The sequence below is a fragment of the Ursus americanus genome, chromosome 2, assembly GCF_024610735.1.
Source record: "Ursus americanus isolate L20-20 chromosome 2, mUrsAme1.1.p, whole genome shotgun sequence".
NCBI classification, from domain to species: Eukaryota; Metazoa; Chordata; class Mammalia; order Carnivora; family Ursidae; genus Ursus; species Ursus americanus.
The window spans coordinates 30,838,870-30,860,300 of record NC_142128.1 but is presented as its reverse complement, the minus strand read 5'-3'; the positions used below and the strand labels follow the sequence as shown (position 1 = coordinate 30,860,300).

The 21,431-nt window shown below is 47.3% G+C and overlaps 1 protein-coding gene across 2 annotated transcripts in view; it reads left to right on the top strand.

The window, feature by feature from the left end:
* The window catches only part of SNX29 (sorting nexin 29), a 510,975-nt gene that overhangs the window by 184,240 nt on the left and 305,304 nt on the right, over positions 1-21,431 (top strand). For both annotated transcript variants that reach the window (XM_045777903.2, XM_045777904.2), the window contains one exon: positions 9,251-9,333. In XM_045777903.2, the coding sequence (XP_045633859.1) occupies positions 9,251-9,333 (83 nt within the window). The remainder of the gene's footprint in view (positions 1-9,250; positions 9,334-21,431) is intronic.

Genomic DNA, 21,431 nt, shown 5'->3' with positions numbered 1-21,431 from the left:
GTCTTTGGTGCCCGTATTGTGGACCCTGGTCAGTGGGGGATGCCTCCTAGGTGGGCGCAGTGGTGAATGTGGCCCTGTCTTCTCTCCTTCTGTAACTTACTCCTTTTGTTAACTATTTTTTAGTTTTAATATTCTTACAGTAAAAGTCCCTTTATAAACATGTGTAGTTAAGAGTTTTAAGACCTGCACGGATGAATGTAACCCCACTACCACAGTCAGAACGAAGAATAGTTTCATCTCCTCCAGAAATAGTCGCCTGCCTCTTCTTTGCGGTCAGACTCTGCCCCAACGCCTAATGTTTGTCTCCTGACCATCTGTTTCCCATCCCTGTAGTTTGGCCTTTCCTCCAACGCTGTATACATGAAATCCTAGTATGTGTAGCCTTTTGAGACTGGCTTCTTTCATTCAGCAAATGTTTTTGAGCTTCAAGTTGTTTCGCATCAATAGGGCATCGCTTTGGTATTGATAAGTAGCATTCCTTCATAGGAATGTGCCATGGGTTTTTCAACCCTTTACCCACTGAAGGACATTTGTTCCCAGTTTTGGAGGATCATGAATACTGTTACATTCATGTAGAAATTTTGTATGAACAATACATTTTCATTTTTCTAGGAAAAACCTGCAGAAGTGAGTGCTGGGTCATTTGACAGATGTTTGTTCAACCCGATGAAAAGCTGCTGTACTTCTCCCCAGAGTCACTGAGCATTTCTGCATCCCACCAGCAATGTCAGAGAGTTTCAGTTGCGACACATTCTCCCCAGCTCTTGATACCATCATTAGAAAGTTTCTTAGGTATTTTAATAAGTTTCTAGTGCTATCTCACTGGAGTTGATTTGTGGTTCCTTAATGATGAATGATGTTCACCATTTTTTCCTGTGCTTGTTGACTGTATATCATCTTGGATGAAATGTCTGTTCAGCTAGGTTTCCCCTCCCCTTGTATTATCAAGTAGTGGTATTTCCTTGAGTTTGGAGAGTGCTTTATGTATTTTAGATACAAGTCTTCTGTTGTCTGTGTGATTTATAAGTATTTCCTCCCAGTCTGCAGCTTGTCTTATGCTTGTGACAGTGTTTCTTGCAGAGCAAATATGGTTTAACATTTTTTCTTTCTATTACAAATTGTGCTTTTGGTGTTCAATCTAAGAACCGTGTGCCTAACCCAACGTAGGCATGCAGGTTTTCTCAAATGTTTCAGAGTTGTGTGTTTTGCATTTATCTGTCATACAGTTTGGGTTAAGAGTTGTATAAAGTGTGAGGTATTAGTTGAAGTTGACTTTTCTGCTTATGGAGGTGCAGCTCTTCCGAAACCAAGTGTTAAAAAGACCATCCTTTTTCCTGAGTTGCCTTTGTACTGTAGTCAGAAATTACCTGGCCAGGGACGCGTTTATGGCTCAGTCAGTGGAGCATGCGACTCTTGGTTCTTGGGGTCAGAAGTTTGAGTCCCATGTTGGGTGTGGAGATTACTTAACATCTTAAAAAAAAAGTTACTTGGCCAGATTTGTGAGTTTATTTCTGGACTCTTGGTTCTGTTCTGCTGGTCTGTCATTTCGCAGTACCCCATTCCTTGACTGCTGTACCTTTATAGAAAGTCTTAAAATTGGGTGGTACGAGTCCTCCAAAATTGTGCTTCTGCTTCAGAATGATTTTGATTATTGTAGTTTCTTTGCCTTTCCATTTAAATTTTAGAATCAGCTAGTGCGTATCTGTGGAAAAAAATCTGGAATTTTGATTGGGCTTGCATGAAATCTTTGGATCAGGGTAATTGACATCTGCACTATTTTGAGTCTGCCAATCCATGAACCTGATAATTCTTGCATATATAGTTATGTTTTGATTTCTTTCATCAGTGTTTTACAGTTTTCAGCATACATATCCTGCACTTTTTTAAAAAAATTGTATTTACACCTATGCATTTCACCTTCTCTCCAGAAGAAGATGATGAATGACTCCTATGATTTTGCTTTTTAATTGTTCATTGCTAATGTGTAGAAATACTGTTTTTTGCACCTGACCTTTAAAAACTCATTCTTGGAGATTTTTGTAGATTCTTGGGATTTTGTGTGTAGAAAATCCTGTCACCTGCTCGTAGGGGCGAGTGAGTTCTTCCTTTCCAGTGTGGATGCCCTCTTTTTGGCCTTAGTGCACTGGATAGAACCTCTAGTGCTGTGTTCAGTGGGAGTGTTGAGAGCAACTTCCTTGACTTGTTTTTCAACTTCTGGGAAACCATTCAGTCTTTCATCACTAAGTGTGATGCTAGATGGCGGTGTTCTCTCTTCCCCCACCCGACCGTGTTAGATCTAATCGTACTCTTTTATTTTTTGAAATTTTAAAGATTTTATTTATTTGTCAGAGTGTGAGCACACAAGCAGGGGGAGCAGCAGGCAGAGGGAGAAGCAGGCTTCCCACTGAGCAAGGACCCTGGGATCATGACCTGAGCTGAAGGCAGACACTTAACCCACTGAGCCACCCAAGAGTCCTGATCTAACCTTACCCTTAATGTTGTTTTTCTTTCTGCCCCTAGTTCACTGGTGAGGTATATTGATGGAAAACTTGAAAATGTCTCCTAAGTCCATCATTCACAAATGAACACTGTTAACATTGTGGTTTATATATTCCTACTGTAAGTCCATAGGGAACTGTACCTAAGGGGCTATAGTAGGTCAGCGACCTTTGTACTCTGCTGCTTTCACATAATGGTATGTTATAAATCTTCCTCCATGTGCAACGTACATACTCCCCACAGGTGTGACAGCTCCATAGTATCTTGGAGGAGGACACACCATAGTTTATCCACCCCCCTACCATCTGACATTTAATTTGTAACCAGTTCCTTTTGGACATACTCACAACATCCTCATGTGTGTGTTCTGAGACTTCTCTTCCTCATTTACGGATTTTGGCTTCCTGGAAGGGGAGTTGGTGGGTGAGAAGGTGTCCCGTTCTTGAGGCTGTCAATTCCTATTTCCTAAAGCTTAGCTCTGACCAGCCACTTCAACTGGGGAGATGTGTGGTGATGGGTGGCAGAGGCTTGCACTGTGTGACTCTTGGGAAGGCATTCCCTTCTGAACAAAGCTAGCTGGTCAGGAGAGTCCTGTTCACATTTGCCCAGGAGTCTAACCAGCCAAGGGAATCTGCAGACCCATGCTCATCAGCCCTTCTTTTTCAGTGGGGTCTTTCAGCACTTTTAAGTTTTTGACTTTGTACCTGTGCTTAATTAATTCCCTAGATGTATATGGAACAACGTGAGACCTTGGAGTTAAGGGACATGGGTTTCAATCTTAGGTTTGACTCCCTGGGCCACCACTTTGCCATCTGCAAAATGGGTACAGTTAAACCAGCCTCCTGAGCTACTGCTGACCACGTGTGTGACAGAGTCAAAGAACAAGCACTTGGAGATGTTTACGTGTGAATTGTGACCCTGCCTTGGACTCTCTGTGTGATTTTTACTTATCCATCTCTCTGTCTATCTGTTTTGGGCTGCTCAACCTCTCACAGACTGTTTCTTTGCCTGTTAAGTGAAAGGTAATAAAATTTGGGGATAATAGCAACCCTTCCTGCAGGGCTACAGTGCAGACCTCACAAGAGCCTGTGTGCAGTGTCTCTGACCTGGGGTCCCCCACGCAGAGGGAGACCCTGATGCGTCGTAGGTAGAAGAGGGGCTTGCCTCTTAAATGCGTAGGCATCTTTTGAGTGAGGCACAGCTTTTACCTGTGGGAGGTCTTGGCCCTGAACTGCTTTTCCCTTAGCTACCACAGAAGAATTTAAAGGAAAACCTGAAGATGCCCAGTGCCCGCCTCTGCCACAGTCCATGGGGGCCACATTTTTCAAACAGAAACTTGGTTCTTTGCCACTAAAATTTGTCTCCCAGTCTTAGGGGGCTGTGTCCAATCTGAAAAAGCAGCATTTCACAAACTGTAGGGTAGCCAGTGTGCATGAATACATTGAAGGCTCTGAGAAGCTCTGGGGAGGTGGGGGCCATGGGAGAACGAAGGTGTTCAGTGCATCTCTCCCTGACTGTGTCTCCTTGTAATGCACATTGTCCTCTTCCCATGGCCTGTTGTCACCCCTTCGAATGCAGTTTAGGAAATGCACTTTAAAATACCTTGTTCTGTATACCTATATTTTAAAGCAAAGATTGTCTGCCCCAGATATTGGTCACTGTGCACTAGCCTCATGGTTTGGGCCACGCCTGTGTCCCACCTGCATTATTCTCTCTTCAGTGTTCTTTCAGTCCATTTTTGAAAACCTTTGAACTTCCTTTCAAAAGGTTCTTTATATCACAGCAATATATGGAAAATCAGTTTCTAAAAAATCTATTAGAAGAATATCTCTGTGTTGGAAAAAAATAAAAATAAAAAGATTGGTAAACCTCTAAAACGATCTTGGAATGTACTGCATTTGGAAGATTCTGTTTAAGTTCCTCTTCTTTGTGTGATTCTTCTCGTTGATGGAACTGTGAGGAAAGTTAGGTCCCACCGCTTTTGAGAGTGGAGAGAACTGCGTAAGTACTCAAGGGCGAGGGGGCAAGGGGGATTTCTGCAAGTTTGTCTCTGTGAGGTTGGTTTCCTGCTGCAGTTGCTTGGGCCATGACAGACGGGGTCTGCCTGACAGACCCCTACCCCCACACCCCCTTGTTGTGTGGTTTTCTCATCATTGGCCTTGTGATGGCTGAGGGTACCCCCCGGTTACACCTCCTCATTTGAGGCACATGGGTGAGTGCTAGCTGAAAGACCAGATCCTTGGAGAGGTGCTAGTGTTGACAGGTGGATCACTGACAGGTCCCAAACGGGGTGAAGCCCCAGCTGCGCCTGGAGCCGCAGTGACTATGCTCAGGACTCAGGACTTCCTAGTGGCCCATGTTACTGGAAGGCCTGAGCTTGGGCGGTTCTTAGCAACAGTAGCATCCCTGCCCCCAACTTTTCTAGGTGGTTTTGTAGATGGCCTGTCAGGTTTGATATTAAACCAACTCTGTTGGTTACAGAAACACTTAGATGTGGTAGGGTGATCTTCAGTTGAGCACGGCCGTCCTAGAACCAAAGAAGCGGAAATTCCTATGAACTGGAGAAGAGGGAGATGCCCTAAGTTCTTAACGGACAGGGTGGCAAACACCTGTGCGTCCTCGATCAGAGCTCTCCTCCTCACAGGCATGCTACGCGTGTGTTGCCAGTGTCAATGGGGTGGAGGTGCCTCCCCCCCATACAGCTGATGGGGTGGCCTGCTCCACAGCAGCTTCAACTTTTCTCCTTAGCATTTTCTCTAAATTTTCTTAGTAAATTCTTAAAGTCTTTAAAAAAAAAACTTAAGAGACCTAGGTAGTGAAAGTGTTTTTGGTCTGCAAACATAACTTTGCTGTAGAAGTTTAGGGAACATAGCTGAGCAACCAAAAGAGAAAAAGGCTAAAAGTAGAAGCCCTATGACCTCATCACTCAGGGGAGATACTGTTGGGATCAGGGCCGTGTGGTGTGCACACTCTCTCGTGTGCATGCACACACACGGGGGTGGGGGTGTAGCAAAGAGGCAAGGCGCCCTGGCTCTACAGACACACTACCTGTGAGCTGATGCGCCCAGAGCCCTGCTCAGGCTTTGGTCTTCCCTGCTCACCTGGCCTCTTACCTGTTGAGGCTGACGGGTACCTGGTCGTGGGACTCGTGGTGGCGTGAAGGCGCTTAGGTGGCGGGGGAAGAAATGAGCGAGTCTGCACCACCCTTCCTATATTTTTCACATGCTCAGAGGGCCTCGGAGCCTTTTTACAGTCAGGATTCATTTAGTTAACTAATCCATTCTGTTGTCTGATGAGGTGTCAAATAAAAAGGGATTTTTAATTTGCTAATCATAATAGACCTGTGTAATAAGAATGATGGATTCTCTATGGCCCTTCTAGCTACAAATTAAAGTCCCGTCAGCTGGTTGCAAATTAGTTGTCTAGAGGCTGGGAATTATTTTCTTGGCCTGGTAATATGCTTTTTTTTTTTTTTAGAGTTTATTTTTATTAACAATCTCTGCACCCAGTGTGGGGCTTGAACTCATGACCCCGAGATCAAGAGTTGCATGCTTTTCCCACTGGGCCAGCCAGGTGCCCCGGTAATGTGTTAAGTTTTAAAAAAAATTGTGGTGGGGCAGGAGCTCCCTGGTTTTCATAGCCTCCTGCCCCTGACTCCCTCTTAGTCCTGGATGGCTCTGCTCCTTGGCCTAGCCTGTGTGACTGTAGTGGCCGTTGAATTCCATATTCCATCTAAGGAGAAACACTGTGGGAGAGGATGGTTAGGAGCCTCAGTGAAAGTAGTGGGTTGGACGGAACTGCATGCATACACGTTGTCCCCATATCAGACTCCTGATTTTCCTGTTGCTCCAGAGATGTGTAAGCTGTAACCACTGGGCAGACTGGGCCAAGAGCATAGAATCTCTTGCTATGATCCTTGCAACTTGATGTGAGTCTCTAGTTATTAAAAAAAAAAAAAATTGAACAAAAAGGGCCTCATTTGGGTGTTTGAGTTTTATTCATAAACACTTCCAGTGACCTGAAAGCATTAACTTTCCACAAAAGGCAAACAAGTTCATTGGTACGAAATTGGGATGAATTTATGGCTCCCAGAGTGCTCATCCAAGGGGTTCCATGTACTCTGTACTTTCTCATCATCTTGATGGAGATCGGTTTATGTCAAAAACCTTGCTTTCAATCTGTTACATCTGATTTTGAGATAGAATCTTTAAGACACTATTAAAAGATCCAAACCAGAAGAAAAGCCGCCACTGGAAACCTGTCCGTGCCGGCTGCAGAGGAACAGGGAAGCTGAGGGTTGGCCTGCGTGCTGGGAGCAAACGAGAGCCCGCGCTATAGATGTCGGCACGGTGCACCTGTCTGTCTGCCTAAATGAGCCTGTGTATTCCACCTTGTGGAAGATGTTCTGCCATGAACCCTTGTTAAATGAGGCCATAGAGAGATGCAGATAAATTGCTTTCCCTCGTTTTCAGGTCCTATGTGACTTGAATTCACACGTGGAGATGGGGAGTAGGTTGGGATGAGTGACAACACTCTGCCGAGGGAATCCAAGGAAACAAGCTGTACCATCCACGTGTATTGGGGAGTGTTTCCCTCCCCCAGACCTTTCCAGAACTTGTTAAGTCCTTAGCTTCAGACGTTTGCTATTCACATCACAGACGGAGGAAGTTGCAGACACCGTTACAAACACCTGTGAGGGGCTGTCTAGGAGGAGGGAGGCGGGTGATGAAGGGACCCCTCTGTGGTTCACGCTCTAGAGCTGCCGAGATGAGTGTAGCATTCTCAAATGATACCTAAGTGTATGGTAGAGTCTGCAGTTGGTGATGCTCTTTCTGCCGAAAGTACAGAAGAGTAAAATAGCAAACACAGGGCTGAGGTGTAGTCAGATGCATGGAAAACAGTACTGGCGATGGGCAGTCAGAAGTTTTATACCCGAGTAAGTGTGTGACGCACATATGTACCAAGGAGTGGCATTTGCATCCATAAATAGATGGCGTTAGAAACTGCCTGTGTGGTGAATTGTTAAAGGAGATGACCCGGCTGTGGAAAAATTTATAATACCCAGTTTTATAAAGTAACCTATATTTGAGTGTATTGGGTTTGTAGTGACTATAAGAGTGTGGAGGAAGGCTTGACACGTATATACTGGGTTTTCAGCATTGGTTACCGTGAGAAGGGGGGGCGGTGAGTGGAGCAGTGAACAAAGGGAAAAAAGACTTCAAACACAAAAATGAAAAGAGTGTGAAAAATGTTTCATCCAGGGAAAATAGATTTACTGTGTGTGTGTGTGTGTGTGTGTGTGTGCGCGTGCGCGCGCACGCGTGCCTAGAGAGAGGTATGATAGCATAGCTATAAAAATGTCACTGGGATTGATTTCAAGGTGTTGGGCTTTCAGCTGACTTTTACATTCCTGCTTAAATGTCCTCCGATTATTTTGTGACGAGCTCTTAAATTTTTATATTTATAAAAGAAACCCAGTCGTAAAGCAGTTTTCATATTGAGGAAATGTTCTTTCATATTTAAAGGCACTCAGGCTCAAAACCTTTGGGTGGGAGGAGTAGAATCAGAAAATGTGGAAGAGGCAACTCTCCCTGGGGTGCTGATGAGAAACCAAGTTCAAATCCCACTGGAGACTCAGAAAAGCTCTTCTGGGCCTTGGGGACAGAGTGACCTGTGTTTGTGTCTTGGCAGTGTGCCCTTCTTATGACCTTGACCTTGGCCACGTGACCTTAGTCACAGACCTTATCTGTGCCCCAATTCTTCTAAATTGAGAGTACTGTTGGGTCACAGACAGGCATTTAAACATTTGCCAATGAATAAAGAATGAACGGATGCATGCTTGATTCAGTGAAGTCAGGTAGGTCAAGTCTCAGCTGTGTGATACTCAATAACTGATCTTTGTGTTCTTTTCCTCAGCCAGTGTACCTGTGGAGTGAATTTGGTAGAGTAGGGTTTTGATGGAGCCTAGTGGTAGAGTCTTGTGTGGAGGTGGGTGTGGACTAAGCTGCTGCTTCTCTTTATTTTTTTATTTTTTTATTTTTTAAAGATTTTATTTATTTATTCGACAGAGATAGAGACAGTGAGAGAGGGAACACAAGCAGGGGGAGTGGGAGAGGAAGAAGCAGGCTCATAGCGGAGGAGCCTGCTGTGGGGCTCGATCCCATAAAGCCAGGATCACGCCCTGAGCCGAAGGCAGACGCTTAACCGCTGTGCCACCCAGGCGCCCCTGCTGCTTCTCTTTATGACTCAGTTTCCTCATCTGTAAAGTAGGTGTTGTGATGACACACCAGAAGGATTAAACAAGATGATAAAGACCTCGTGTGATGGCCGGGAAATATTAAGTGTTCAATGCATGTAGCCATTAATAAAAAATTAGTATTCCCCAGGTTGAATAGTTGGTTCCTAGAACGTGCTTCCGTAAACGGAGAGAATATTACCAAGTGCCTGACACCGAACAGGCACCTAACAGTTTGACAGATTCAGGTAATCTGAGCACAACCCATGTCTGCATCCTGACTTGGTGGGAACTGAACCAGTTAGCACTTACCTTCATTAGGAAGGAATGGTTGTTACGGGCACTCTGGAATGTGCCTTTGCTAGTGTAGTCTTCTTCAGTGAGGATCTCTAAAACAAAAAATGTGTTAATAAGATGAGCCCCATGTGTTTTTATTTACACAGATTGCTCCCCGACTTAAGTCTAAGTTGCCAATTTTTAAAAATGTATTTTTTAAAAATATTCTTGTACCTGCAGAGAAAACGAGGTGCTCAAAGTCCAACTGAAGAAATACGTAGGAGCTGTCCAGATGCTGAAAAGAGAAGGCCAAACAGCTGAAGGTGAGGGGGAGACTGAGCCTGGGTGGGGAGGGGGCCAAGCTTTTTAATCCTTATAGCCCCTGTGCCTGTCACACAGGAGCCACTCAACATGGGATGAGTGCACATGCAGATGAATTAGAGAATTAGTGCTGGTAAGGATTCTGGAAAACAAATTAGATGTAACATCCTGTTGTGTGTTCTTTCTACATGCATAACTAATGTCCTAAGACTGACTTTGTGGATCACTAGTAACAGTTGTGTTGATTTATGTACTTCGGGAGTTTTGTGTCTGAGGTCTTGAGATGCTTGCCAGGTAGGGAACCTTGCAGTATGATTAAGTCCCATCGGGCCGGTGGTGAATGCAACAGAACCCCAAAGTGGTGGACAACCAGAGCTTTGGAATTAGGCTGACCTGGTTCCAACCCCAGTTCTTGGTAAGTTCCTTCATCTCTCTGTACCTCAGTTTCCCCATCTGTAAAATGGGGTTAGTCGACAGTCCCTATCTCATGAACTAATCCATGTAGATTCTGTAGCATAATGCCTACTATAGGGTAAGTACTGAGTAAATTTTAGCTGTTGATATTAGTCGGAAATACAAAGAGATAGAAAGATGATCACTTGGTCAAGATTGCACTGATGGAGGTGATACCATATGCTTCTTTTTCTCTGCATTTTGGCTACAGTTTAACTGTCTTGAATCAACTAAAACATGTCTCCGTTCAGCTGGCAGAAAGGGTATTTCACTTTGGCTGAAATGTCTTGCAGCCTTCAGCTCATCTACCATTAAGAGATTTCCTTAAACACAAATGAACTCTGGGGGTGTCGACATTGTAACAAAGGGGGGGTGGACCCTCTAGGCCCGCAGGTCTTGGGATTCGGCCATACCTGCATTTGAGTCCAGGCTTACCCAGTATAATTTGAGGTGTTAGAGTTATCTTGCCATCTGTAAGTGGAATCATCCCACCAATGGTAGTTGTGAGGATTTACTGAAACAATGTGAAGTTTCCAGTATGGCACCTGGCCTATAATTGGTGTTCAGTAAATGGTGGTTATGTTTCTGTGTAATAGAGGGAGACAGGATTGGAATCTGGATGTGGTTTGCATAGTAATCACAGAAAGGCTTAAATTGTGTTTAAAGCTTTTGTGTTAATTATGGTCTCTGATTGGCTTCAACACATTTGTGATTATTATTAATTTTTTTTTATCACCTGCCTTGCTTCTTTCATAATTGGCCTGGTCTGTAACTGTTACCAGTCTAGGGGTTATCATTGAAGAATTAATCATGTCTTCCTCTGTGGGCTCATCAGTTTTTCAAAGAGATGTTGCTATTATGGCCCTGAATCCATTTCACCATGTGTTCTGTGGGTGTTGGTCTTTTGAGTTTCACTCCCCATCTTTGTTTCCCCAACACCTAGCTTTTGTAGTCGCTCATTCCATCCATGATGTGTTTTGAATGAGTAGTATTTGTCTTTTCCAGGCAGCTTCAAATCTGTTTCCTTTGGACTATGTCACCCAGTGAAGAGTAGGTATTTTTCCTCTCTTTTAATTTTTTGATTTTCCTTTATTTTAGAAAGGTCATTATTGGAGGCTTAGGAGAGCTTAAGGGGCTCATACGTGTATCTAGGGTGGAAATGAACTCAGTCATTTTCCTCTGAATCCCTGGTTCTTTGCCTTGCAAAGTTCTTAGAGTCTGCAGAGGGCAATACCTGGGGGAACTTACTAAATATGCCTGTTCTCAGGGAGGAAGAGCGCTGCTCTTGTCGGCAGTGGTTTCCGTGGATCTAGGATGGGCCCCACGGTTGCACGTCTAGAAATGTGACTCTAATGCACGTGACACACGGGTGGCACCCCACCACCTCCTGAGAAATCTGTACTCCGCCTGCTCCTAACTCAGGTTCCGTGCAGTAAGAATATCACACCTAGGAAAAAAGAAGCACTGTTGGGCTTGTGTTTGATCGAAACACCTCAGCACTATAAAATACATTTTGGAGTATGAGCATTATTGGAGTCCTTCCCCCGGCACGTGGGTCCATGGAACCCGCAACGTACAGAATAGCTTTCTGCGTCAGCTGAAGTTGCCTGTCCTGAGACTCAGCCTGGATGTTCTCAGCAAAGCTGGGTATGCGCCTTCAGGATGGTGAGACCGCCCTGGAATGGATTGGAGCAGAGACCGCGTGGAGGGTCTTGTACTTCTTGTGACACAGTCCTTACTGCTGTTCATCACGGTCAAATTCAAGACCATCTACCTTCTCTGGGGGTCATCTGTCAGTGCAAGGTTTGTCTGAAAGTCCTCGAATGTGGACCTTCTGTGATGGGTGCTCTGATGGGACTTAGCCCCGTAGTTCATGCCGTTCACTCAGAAATGCTCGTGAGCACCTGCTCTGTGCCAGGCACCACGAAGCAGCCTCATGAAAAGGTACTCTGTCAAAGAGCTTTTGCCTGATTTTCAGGGGGTGTCCTCTGTTAGTCAAGCAATTGGGGCTCATTCCTCAGTCCCAGCTAGTTGCTGACTCATGTTCAAATCCTGAGTGTGTGCCCTTGTCAGGCTGTGGTAGCTTGGGGCATCTTGGCCAGGCTGAGAAGTCCTGGGGTGTCTGGGAAGTTGGAGGAGTAGGGACAGGAGAGGTTGGAGAGGGAGAGAGGCCTTTCTCGTCTGTGATTTCCTTGGCTCCTGGTGTTACAGGGGTGGACATAGAGGTGTATACCAGCTTCCCAAATGCTACGTGGAAGTTCAGAATGCATTTTGCACAATATAAGCCTTTTAGTTTGAGGATATAAAGATTCTTTTTATCATTTGGCAACAAATTCTTTACGCAGGTATGAGCGCTCATCAGCAGGGACAAGAGTGAAAATCATTTGAAGCCCCAGATACCTTCAGGGTTGAATATGTTGCTGAGGGTTGTGTTGGGACCCCCACCTTCATTGTTGTGGAAAAATGCCTCCAGGATTAAAATTAAAAAAAAAAATTAAAAATGAACCATTAGATTGTTTACAACATTTAATTTTGTGGATTTTAGATTCAGATTCATATTCTCATCTTTTTTTTTTTTTTTGAAGAATAGTGTATTCCTTCTAAGAAAGTTGAGGTTTTTTTTTTTAAAGATTTTATTTATTCATTAGAGAGCGAGTGAGTGAGCGCATGTACAAGCAGGGGGAGCGGCAGAGAGAGAAGGAGAAGCGGGTTCCCCACAGAGCAGGGAGCCTGGTGTGGGGCTTGATCCTGGAATCATGACCTGAGCCGAAGGCAGATGCTTAACCGACTGAGTTGCCCAGGTGGCCTGAAAGTTGAGATTTAATCACCAAATATGGAATAGGATTTTGGGTGGCCTCATTAATAGAAGGATTTTTTTTTTCCCCCTAATGTGGTCTGCAAGTGTGAGGTTGGGTTATTAACCACTCGAGTGGTAGTTGGCCTTGCTGAGATCTGCTTGCCCAAAAGCTTATGCCTTCCCTTGAATATTTGGATCCCTCTCATCCCGGTGTGTATTGTCTGCTCCCCCTCCAGCCTTACAGCTGTGGCATGAGGGCTGCCGCGTCCACAGTGAACTGGCTTGACCCTTAAGCTTGCAGTGCGACTCTTACTGGGTGTTAGATGAGGTCTGGTAAGGAATTCAGACATTTCTCTTCTCTAGCACAGCGCACTGTCCTTACGGAGGGAGAGCAGGGGATCGCGTTCCAGACTCAGGTTTCATCTATGGCTTCACTAAAGTTTGAAACCTAATATGTCAAGTTGGCTGCTTGCCTAGAGGATGGGAGCAGGCAAGCCCACTCAGATACCTGCTAGGTCGTGTCGACAAGACCGGCTCATTCTGTCAAGAATGGACTCATATTAGCCAAGCACGCAGAGAACGATGTGCAGTCAGAAGAGCAGTTCATTCAGTGGTCGTGAGAAGCAGGTGGCGAGTAGACCAGAAGCTCAGACCTGATGCTCAGGCACGTCATTCCTCTGGGCTTGTCAGTGTGGGGAGCTGCAGTCTCCCTTGATGGTGGCCCGTTGACTCCGAGAAGGGGGAACTAGTGAGTGCCTCATCTGTTGAGTGTCGTGATGGGTCCCACAGCGGGTGAGGGAAAGGTCTCGGCCCAGGCAAGCCCTCAGAGATGCTATCACCCTCTGGCCCTTTACGTGGTCCTTTTTCTTTTTTTCCCGGCTTGTGGTTTAACAGGGTTCTGTGCTCGTTCTGTCAGATGGTAGTTGATGGTGAGAGAGGGAACGTGCAGGTGCGGCTCTTCTGTGAGATGTTTAGATATTTCGTACTTGCCTCCTAACCAGGAGTCAGCAGATGCATTTGTTTCAATTTAGAGATGGATCACTAATCATCTCTAAATCTTCTTGTTCCCCCCTCTAGTTCCTTGTAAGACTTACACACAGGACTCTCCAGGAAACTCCAGCTTGACCTGTAGCCATTGTCCCCCTGCCTAACACACTGCCAACCAGGTGTAGACCCAGGGACGCCCCCTTATTAAGGGTTGTCGGGTCTGTAGAATTTTCACCTAGTGCAGACCGAGAGGGAAGAGTCCATGGGGGTAGGTAGTTGACTTTTTCAACAATTCCACTCAATTGAGAATCTCCCCAACCGGTTCTGAGGTGTGGGGAGTGAGGCTGAGTGTATTTGGCTCCTGAAAGTCTCCACAGGGAGACACAGCTGCCGAGAGCTGTGAGGACCACAGCTGAGGCCTCCTGAGGGGGGGGATCCTGGCAGGGCTGGGTCGGGAGTGTGGTGTGGTGAGCAGATACCACTTCCATTGCATCGACCATCCAGAGAAAGAAGGAAGGCTTAGTCTGTCAGGGCCCGTGCATCTTTGTTCAAGGTGCCACTTCATCCTGTGTGTCGGGCCCTGTGCATGGCCCATGGACAAGATGCTCGTGGCCACAACAGTGGGGAAACCCGGCACTCCACATGGTCCTAGCAGCTCACGGTGGACGTGGGTGGGTGAGTGACTTCTGTGCAAGGACACCGAGGACTCCCCTGCACAACTGACGTAGGGGCCACGTGACCTTTCTCTGACTCTATTTCTTCTCTGTACAATGGGAATTGCAGTAGCGACTTCCTCACCGGGTCAGGGGAACATGGAGGTGGATTAGTACACGCGAAGCACTTAGCAGCCTATCTGACGTGAGGCACTCAGTACATACTGGCCACTGGTGCTAGCTGTGGTCACTACCTCTACCTCTTTCAGCCCAAGGACGAAAACAGTATGTACTTGATGGGCTGTTGTGAGGTTAAATATTGATTAAATGAGGTAGTGGAGAGAACATGCCCATGTCTGGGTCTGGGATCTAGAAGATGCTGTGATAGACGAAAGGATGGTCCCCCAGTGACATCTGTGTCCTGGTGCTCAGGACCTGTGAATACGCTGCCTTAAGTGGCAGAGGGGACTTGACGTGGGTGAGTTGCAGATTTTGATATGGGGAGATGATCTTGCTCTCTCCAGATGGCCCCAGTAATCATGAGGGTCCTTACCAAAGGGAGGAGGAGGGCCAGGGAGGGAGAAGATGCACAACAGAGGCTGGAGCAAAGCAGGGCCCCAAGCCAAGGGGTGTGGGTGTCTTCCAGAAACTGGAAAAGACCAGGGATTGGGTTCTCCTCTAGAGCCTCTAGAAGGAGCACAGCCATGCTGACGGCCTGACTGTAGCCTGTGAGACATTTGGGACTCTTGGCCGCCTGAGCTCTAAGGTGATAAATTTGTGGTATTCTAAGCCACCAAGTTTGTGGTTGTTAGAGCAGCCATAGGAGATGAACACAGGTGGTGAGTTGAACTGAGGTATTAATTTTACCCCCGTTAGGGGCATGGGGACCATCCTCACCAGCGTCCTACTCCTCTTGTGGTGGGAGGTGGAGGTTATGAAGGTAGGGCTTTTAGTCAGAGGTCCCTGGGTGGACAAAATGGGACCTCAGGGTAGATCTGTGGCCTTTGAGTGGCAGCACACGTGGGACAGGAAAGCCCACTGTCCCTGGCACATGCATGGCGTGCTTGTCTGGCCCAGCAAGGGGAGCCCTTGCCCCAGGCACATACTCGCCCCGCCCTGGGGTTGCTGTCACCAGCCCCTGTGGGTGGTTGCTGTCACTGCCTGCTCCAGACACGGGCAGTGCAGCCTCCACACCGTATGGTTGGGGCCCCGCTGTCTGGTGGACCCTCGGTGTTACTCTTCCGGTATGGTCAGTGGTGGCGTGTGCCGCCAAGGAGGCTGGTTTCTCAGTGTCCCACAGGAGGACGTTCTTACCATGTCTGCAGCTCAGCAGAACCTTGCTCGCCTGAGGAGCAGTTACCTGGGAACTGGAGCTGGCTCTCGGGACTGAGGAAGAGAGCTGGGCCTGCCAGGGGCACAGTTCTTTGCTGTTGGGCCGGGAAGGCTGGGGCCGGTGTCTCTCTCTTGTGTCTATATGAGGCCATCATATAGATGAGCTGAGCTGGGTGGCAGACAGGAGCTGAGCTGTTGGAGCCCCTGAATGCCCCTGATCGACGTGACAGTCTAGCCCTGAGCTTTCTGTTACTAAGAGCAATAATTCCACCAGTCTCTCCTGCCTGTTTTCAAGGTTGAGTTGGGTTTTTAGTTCATATGCTCATGGCAAATTGTTAGCTCTTTACTGGATACGGAGTCCATCCTGTCCTTGTGAGGGGCTCTTATTTGTTGGAGTCGGTCTTTTAGATGATACGGTGTCTGGTGTGTCGTGAGGCTTTTGCTCCTGCCCCCCCCCCCCGTTAGGTACCTTCCCCTGTCCTCCTCTGCCTTGGCCACTGTATCTTATTCTCTAGTGATGGATCTGAGGCGGCATGCACTTGTCGCTGGCTCCATTTAATTAATCTGTCTTGAGTTCAGGGACAAAGGGAGAAGAGGATGGCCTGTTGCTGGTGGCCGTCGGAGTCATCAGCGGCAAGGCGGGAGGTACAGTGGGAGGAACTTGACAGATGCAGGAGGCTTGGGAGCAATTAAACAAAAGTTGACTCTAAAACCAGAAGAAGTTTAAAAGAAAATAAGAAGTACTTAACCTGTGTGACGCGTTGTGTCCCTGCATGTGGCCCGCTCCGTGATTCCCTGTTGGACACTGCATGTGCTTCATGTCCTCACGGGCCTGTTTCCCTGGGCTCGCGGGAGATAGGACAGGACAGTTGATTCTGTGGAGATGGATGACCATGGGTGAGGGGATTCCTAGAGCCTGCATGTGTCTCAAGCCTGTGGGGTCTAAACCATCGCAGGTTTGGGCCATTTCCACTTTGGTGGCCTCGCATTCCTGCCCCCTTTGTGCACAGAGGCACAAATATCTTGGTCTGAGGCAGGCATTTTGGGTTGCAAGGAAAGCTAGGTCATGACTCTACGTGCTCCTGTCTTGTTGCAGTAGGATAAATGTGGAACCTCATGGAAACATACATCAGATCCCATCACTCTGCTCTTTAACACCCACTTCAGACCTTCTGACGGTGGCCTCCAGTTCTGGCTGTGGTCTGGCTCTTGCCGTGTTCCAGCCCCACCTCCCCCAGCCACCCTGGCCATTAGGCTTTTCCTCGGACGCACCAGACTGGTTCCTCCCTCAGCACCTCTGCAGTTGTCCCTGTGCTGGAATGCTCTTTCCCAGTGTCTACACGGCTGATCCCAGCCTATCAGGCAGGTCTCCACTCAGCAGTCACCCCCTCTCACCGCCTTGCGTCACGTTGTGTCTTCCCACTCATTTTTTATTATGTTCATTTTCATCACAGAGCTCATCGGTACTTCAGAGTATCTTGATGGTTTGTCCTCTTCGGTTGTTTGCTGTCTCTGCCCCCACGCTGCCCTGTACAAACAAGAGCGAGGACCTTGCCAGCTCTTTTCCCTGCTCTGTTCAAAGTGCCTTGAGCAGCCCTTGACCCGTGGTACGTGCTCCACAAATGTTCATGACATGAATGAAGAGAAATTTCAGAGGAGCTGTTGTAGGACCTGGGCTCATGGCATGAAGGTGACAGAAGACCCGTGGCAGCTCCAGAGAGAGCATCCACGGCGAGTTGAAGGGTGTTCATTTCACCGCCACACCAGCCATGTGCTGGACCCCACATAATCCTTCTTACTCTCATGCCTCGAAGCAGATTCTTCCCAACACGGGTGGTTTTGTTTTTTGTAACTGCAGGTTGCACATGACTTCCCTTCGCCTGTGGTTTCATCATTCACATTTCTTGACTGCAAGAGTTATAAAATCCAATTTTATCTGGCCTAAAAAATTGTTGAGAAGTGCCTGTCTTCAGGGATGTCTTGATCCAGGGGTTCCAACAATAACAGGAGTTCCCCCCGTGCATCCTCCCTCCCCCCATTTCTCAAGTCTGTTTCGTCCTCTTTCTCTCCCTAGTGTTGGCAGTGTGTACTGGTATGTGTTTAACCACCAGTCCTCTGCTGGGAAAAAAGGCATGATTTAGGGTGCTTGCTGATTTTCTGTGGCTGATTGCTGGCTGCCAGCACAGTGTCACTGAGGGCCACGTTGGGAAGAATGCACACGCTGCCCTCCTGTGAGCCGCTCTGCCCCAGCCCTTGTGCCCCACTGGGTGCCCGCTCTCAGGCAGGTGTTCTCACACTGGCAAGGGGCTGCCTAAAGCTCTAGGTTTAATCCTCTCAGCAAACCAGCAGAAGCATGTGCTTCTCTTCACCACCAGTTTCCTTATAAACGGCTCCACCATCTTTTCCCCACTTAGAGCAGAGCAGTGGTTCTCAATCTTGGCTCCACACTGAATCCCCTTGGAGTTGTAAAAACTCCCATGCTCGGCCCCTGGGAACCACTGCCTTGGAGGATCCTGCTTTCAAATGAATGCAATTCAAGGTCAGCCAGTGTGCTACAAATGTGCCAGCAGTCTGATTCCTGGCCAGTGGGTGATGTTTCAGATTAATTGAGGCTCTGTCTTCCATCTCTGATGCAGGTTTGGCCTCAGAACCTGTTTCCACAGAGGTTCCACAGATTACGAAGATGGTGGGTAGCTGGGTCGGGGGAGGGGTGTGATGGAAGGTGTCCACCACTGTGAAGTTAATACGGTACTTGTACTGTGCTCACCCCCGGCTTTGCTCAAGGATCCATGGTGGGTGTCAAGCACATCTCCTTTCTTTCTCTAGTCTTCCCCTTCCCCTGCAATCTTGGCTCTTCTCTTTCGTGCCCAGCATGCCCTCCCTCTGGGCGCTGCTCATGACACTTCAGTGCTGTCTGGCCATGTGCCCCCTTCCTGACCATTCCCTGATCTCTGATCTTCGCTCATCCAGTTTCCTCTTCTGGAAGTGCCATTTTCCTTCTCCCTGGTCAGGCCAGATGTTGCATTGATTATAAGAGTCAGCTCTTCTCCTGTCACCATAGAAATCTAATCCTACTGATCCTTGAATTTGCTAAACTCCTGTTGCACTTAAAAGCAACAGCCAATCTCTGGCATTTGATTGCTCACTCTCATGAGTTTGTAATCCTGTCTTTTGGGTATGAAGTCTGTCTGACCACACAGAGGATTATCTGAGACTTACAGACTTAACTCTTGTGTTTGTGTGTGTTGTCCAAGTGCACAATAGGTATGTGATAAAACTTGTTGCCAGACTCCATCCAAATAATCTTAGGAGTGATTTCAACGTAATAGACCAGCTGGTATAGATGGGAACAGCATCAGCTGAGGAAGAAGAAAAGTTAGGGGAAGTGATTTTACTTAAAGAGGAAGAGAAGAATTGTTGGTCTCCCTTCTTGCAGGAGTGACCCACACCACTCTGCCCATGGCGCATGGGTGGTCCCACCTAGATGAAAAGGGGTCTAGGGACTGTTGTCTCTGTCTGGGTTGCTGCTTCCCTACAAGGGAAAGGGAGTAGGGGCTTGTGCCAGTCATGCTGGGTACTCATTTGATGCATGTGGTGTCTGTCTTTGAAGCCAGGGTCCTTAGAAAGAGATCTCCTACTCAATATGCTTATTTTGGGGCTTACACCCTTGAGAGTCTTAGAACTCTCCTTCAACCTTGCTTGATAACTTGCAAAGGTCTGCAGTAGAAAGTGTCCAGGGGTGCTTGCATGGCTCAGTTGGTTAAGCGTCTGCCTTCTGCTTAGGTCATAATCTCAGGGTCCTGGGATCGAGCCCTGCATTGGGTTCCCTGCTCAGTGGGGGGCATGCTTCTCCCTCTCCCTCTGTGCCTCCCCTTGCTCACATGCTCTCTTTCTCTCTCAAAGAAATAAAATCTTAAAAAAAAAAAAAAGTCCAAGAATGTGGCAAAGACACGTCTGTAAGAAATATTGATTGCTTTGTCAGTCATTAATTGGGATGAAGAAACCATGTTGTACCTACCCATTGTTGAAAGATGTTTCTGGTGTCCCCTGCACGTCTTGGCTGGGTGATGGTAAGAAAAGATGCCCTTGGATTCACTCAACAGATGTTAATTGAACACTGACCATGTGCCAGGCACAGTTCTGGGATACTTCAGGGAATGATGGGTACAAGCTCTACCCCTGAGCTGACAGCTTTGTGGGGGAGACAGTAAGAAGGTAGACAAGTAGGACATTATAAATAATTCTCTAGGAATCACCTGGAGAAATCTTTGGTTGACAGAAAAGGTCCTGTCCATTGGGTACCTGGGAAGGTGCTAGACCGTGTGCCAGGTTCTTAGCTATGGAGTCTCTGCAAGGTCGGTGCTGTTGTTGGGAGAAACCAAGGCTCTGAGAGATCGATGTGCTCAAGGCCACCATGTTAGGGTTCTCCAGAGAAGCTACTGCAGTGTACTTGTGTGAGCACATGTGTGTGTACATACACACATACATACAAACGTGCATATGTGGAGATGAGTGTCTGTGTACAGGTCTGTGCACACGGACCTGCCTACATCTCCGTCTGTCTAGACTGGATTGGTTTATTTTAAGGAATTGGCTCATGCTGTTGTAGAATCTAGGAATTCAAAAATTTGCAGGAGAGGCTGGCAGGCTGGAGACCCAGTGAGCAGTTGATGTTGTAGTCCTGAGTCTGAGGCCATCTGGAGGCAGGATTCCTTCTGGGGAGCTCAGTGTTCTAAGGTCTTCAGTTTAAGGCCTGCTCCCCTTCCATTGATTGACTCACCACATTATGGAGGGGAATTTGCCTCACTCAAAGCCTACTGTTAAAATGTTAATCTCCTCTAAAAAAAAAAAATACCTTCATAGTGGCAGTTAGACTAGCGTTTGACCAGGTACCTGGATGCCATGGCCTGGGCACATGGACATGTGAAATGAACCATGACAGTCCTCTGCCTAGAAAGAGGCCAGGCCAGTGTTCCAGCCAGGTCTAGGCTGAGTGCGCGCTTTCCCGGCAGCCCTCCACCTCTGTTCTCCTGGCAGTGTCCTGGGTGGTAGGATCTGTTGCATCGTCCTGGTCCTCAAAGGTGGTGGTGTGTAGCCTCTGACCAGGAGCTGCCTGCCTGTGTGGGACAGTCTGGGGCGGAGTGGCATCTGCCCCTTCACTTTATCCAGGGAAAGCTCTGCTCCCTTCCCCTCTTCTCCCCGGAAGACTGAAACCTGATTGTGTGCCCCCAGGCACATGGGGAGCCGGCTCAGAGCAGGAGGGCCTCGGAACTGGCCATCAGACTTGGGGAGAAGCCACTTCTCACTAGCGGTGGAGACTACGCCTGCTACTGGCATTTCTTTTCTTCTTCCGTGAAGGCTCCTCCCTCCCCAGTGCAAGGTGAGGAGGCGCATGGAGGGAGGCCACACCAGAACACAGGGGTGAAGTCCAGGCTTAGGTTTTCCAGGTGTTGAGATCTGGGTGGAACCTCTGTTCTTTGACTGGTTCCAGATTCTTGGAGTAAGTTTTTATCTCAGAGCTTCAGTGTGTTCGTTTGAGGAGCATAGATAATATTGCTGACTTGATGCAGTCATTTAAAGTTTCAAAGGGATGACATATGTCAAGTGCCAGGCAACTGTTGATGTTATTTTGGATTGGAGATGGATTTTGAAGGGCATCCAGGCTGCAGAAGGTCACAGCACATTAGCAAAACACCTGTACATTAATTTCTGAAAGTGGGTGAATAATTGTGGTGATAATCATAGAGTAAATCTCCTTGAAAGCTTTGCAGTCCTGGTAACATTTATGTGATGAGCTGGTTTACCGACCTTTAGATAAATACATCTGAACCGGTAGCTTAGTGCCTGGCCCCTGAGGCAGTGCTCGGTATGCAGTACC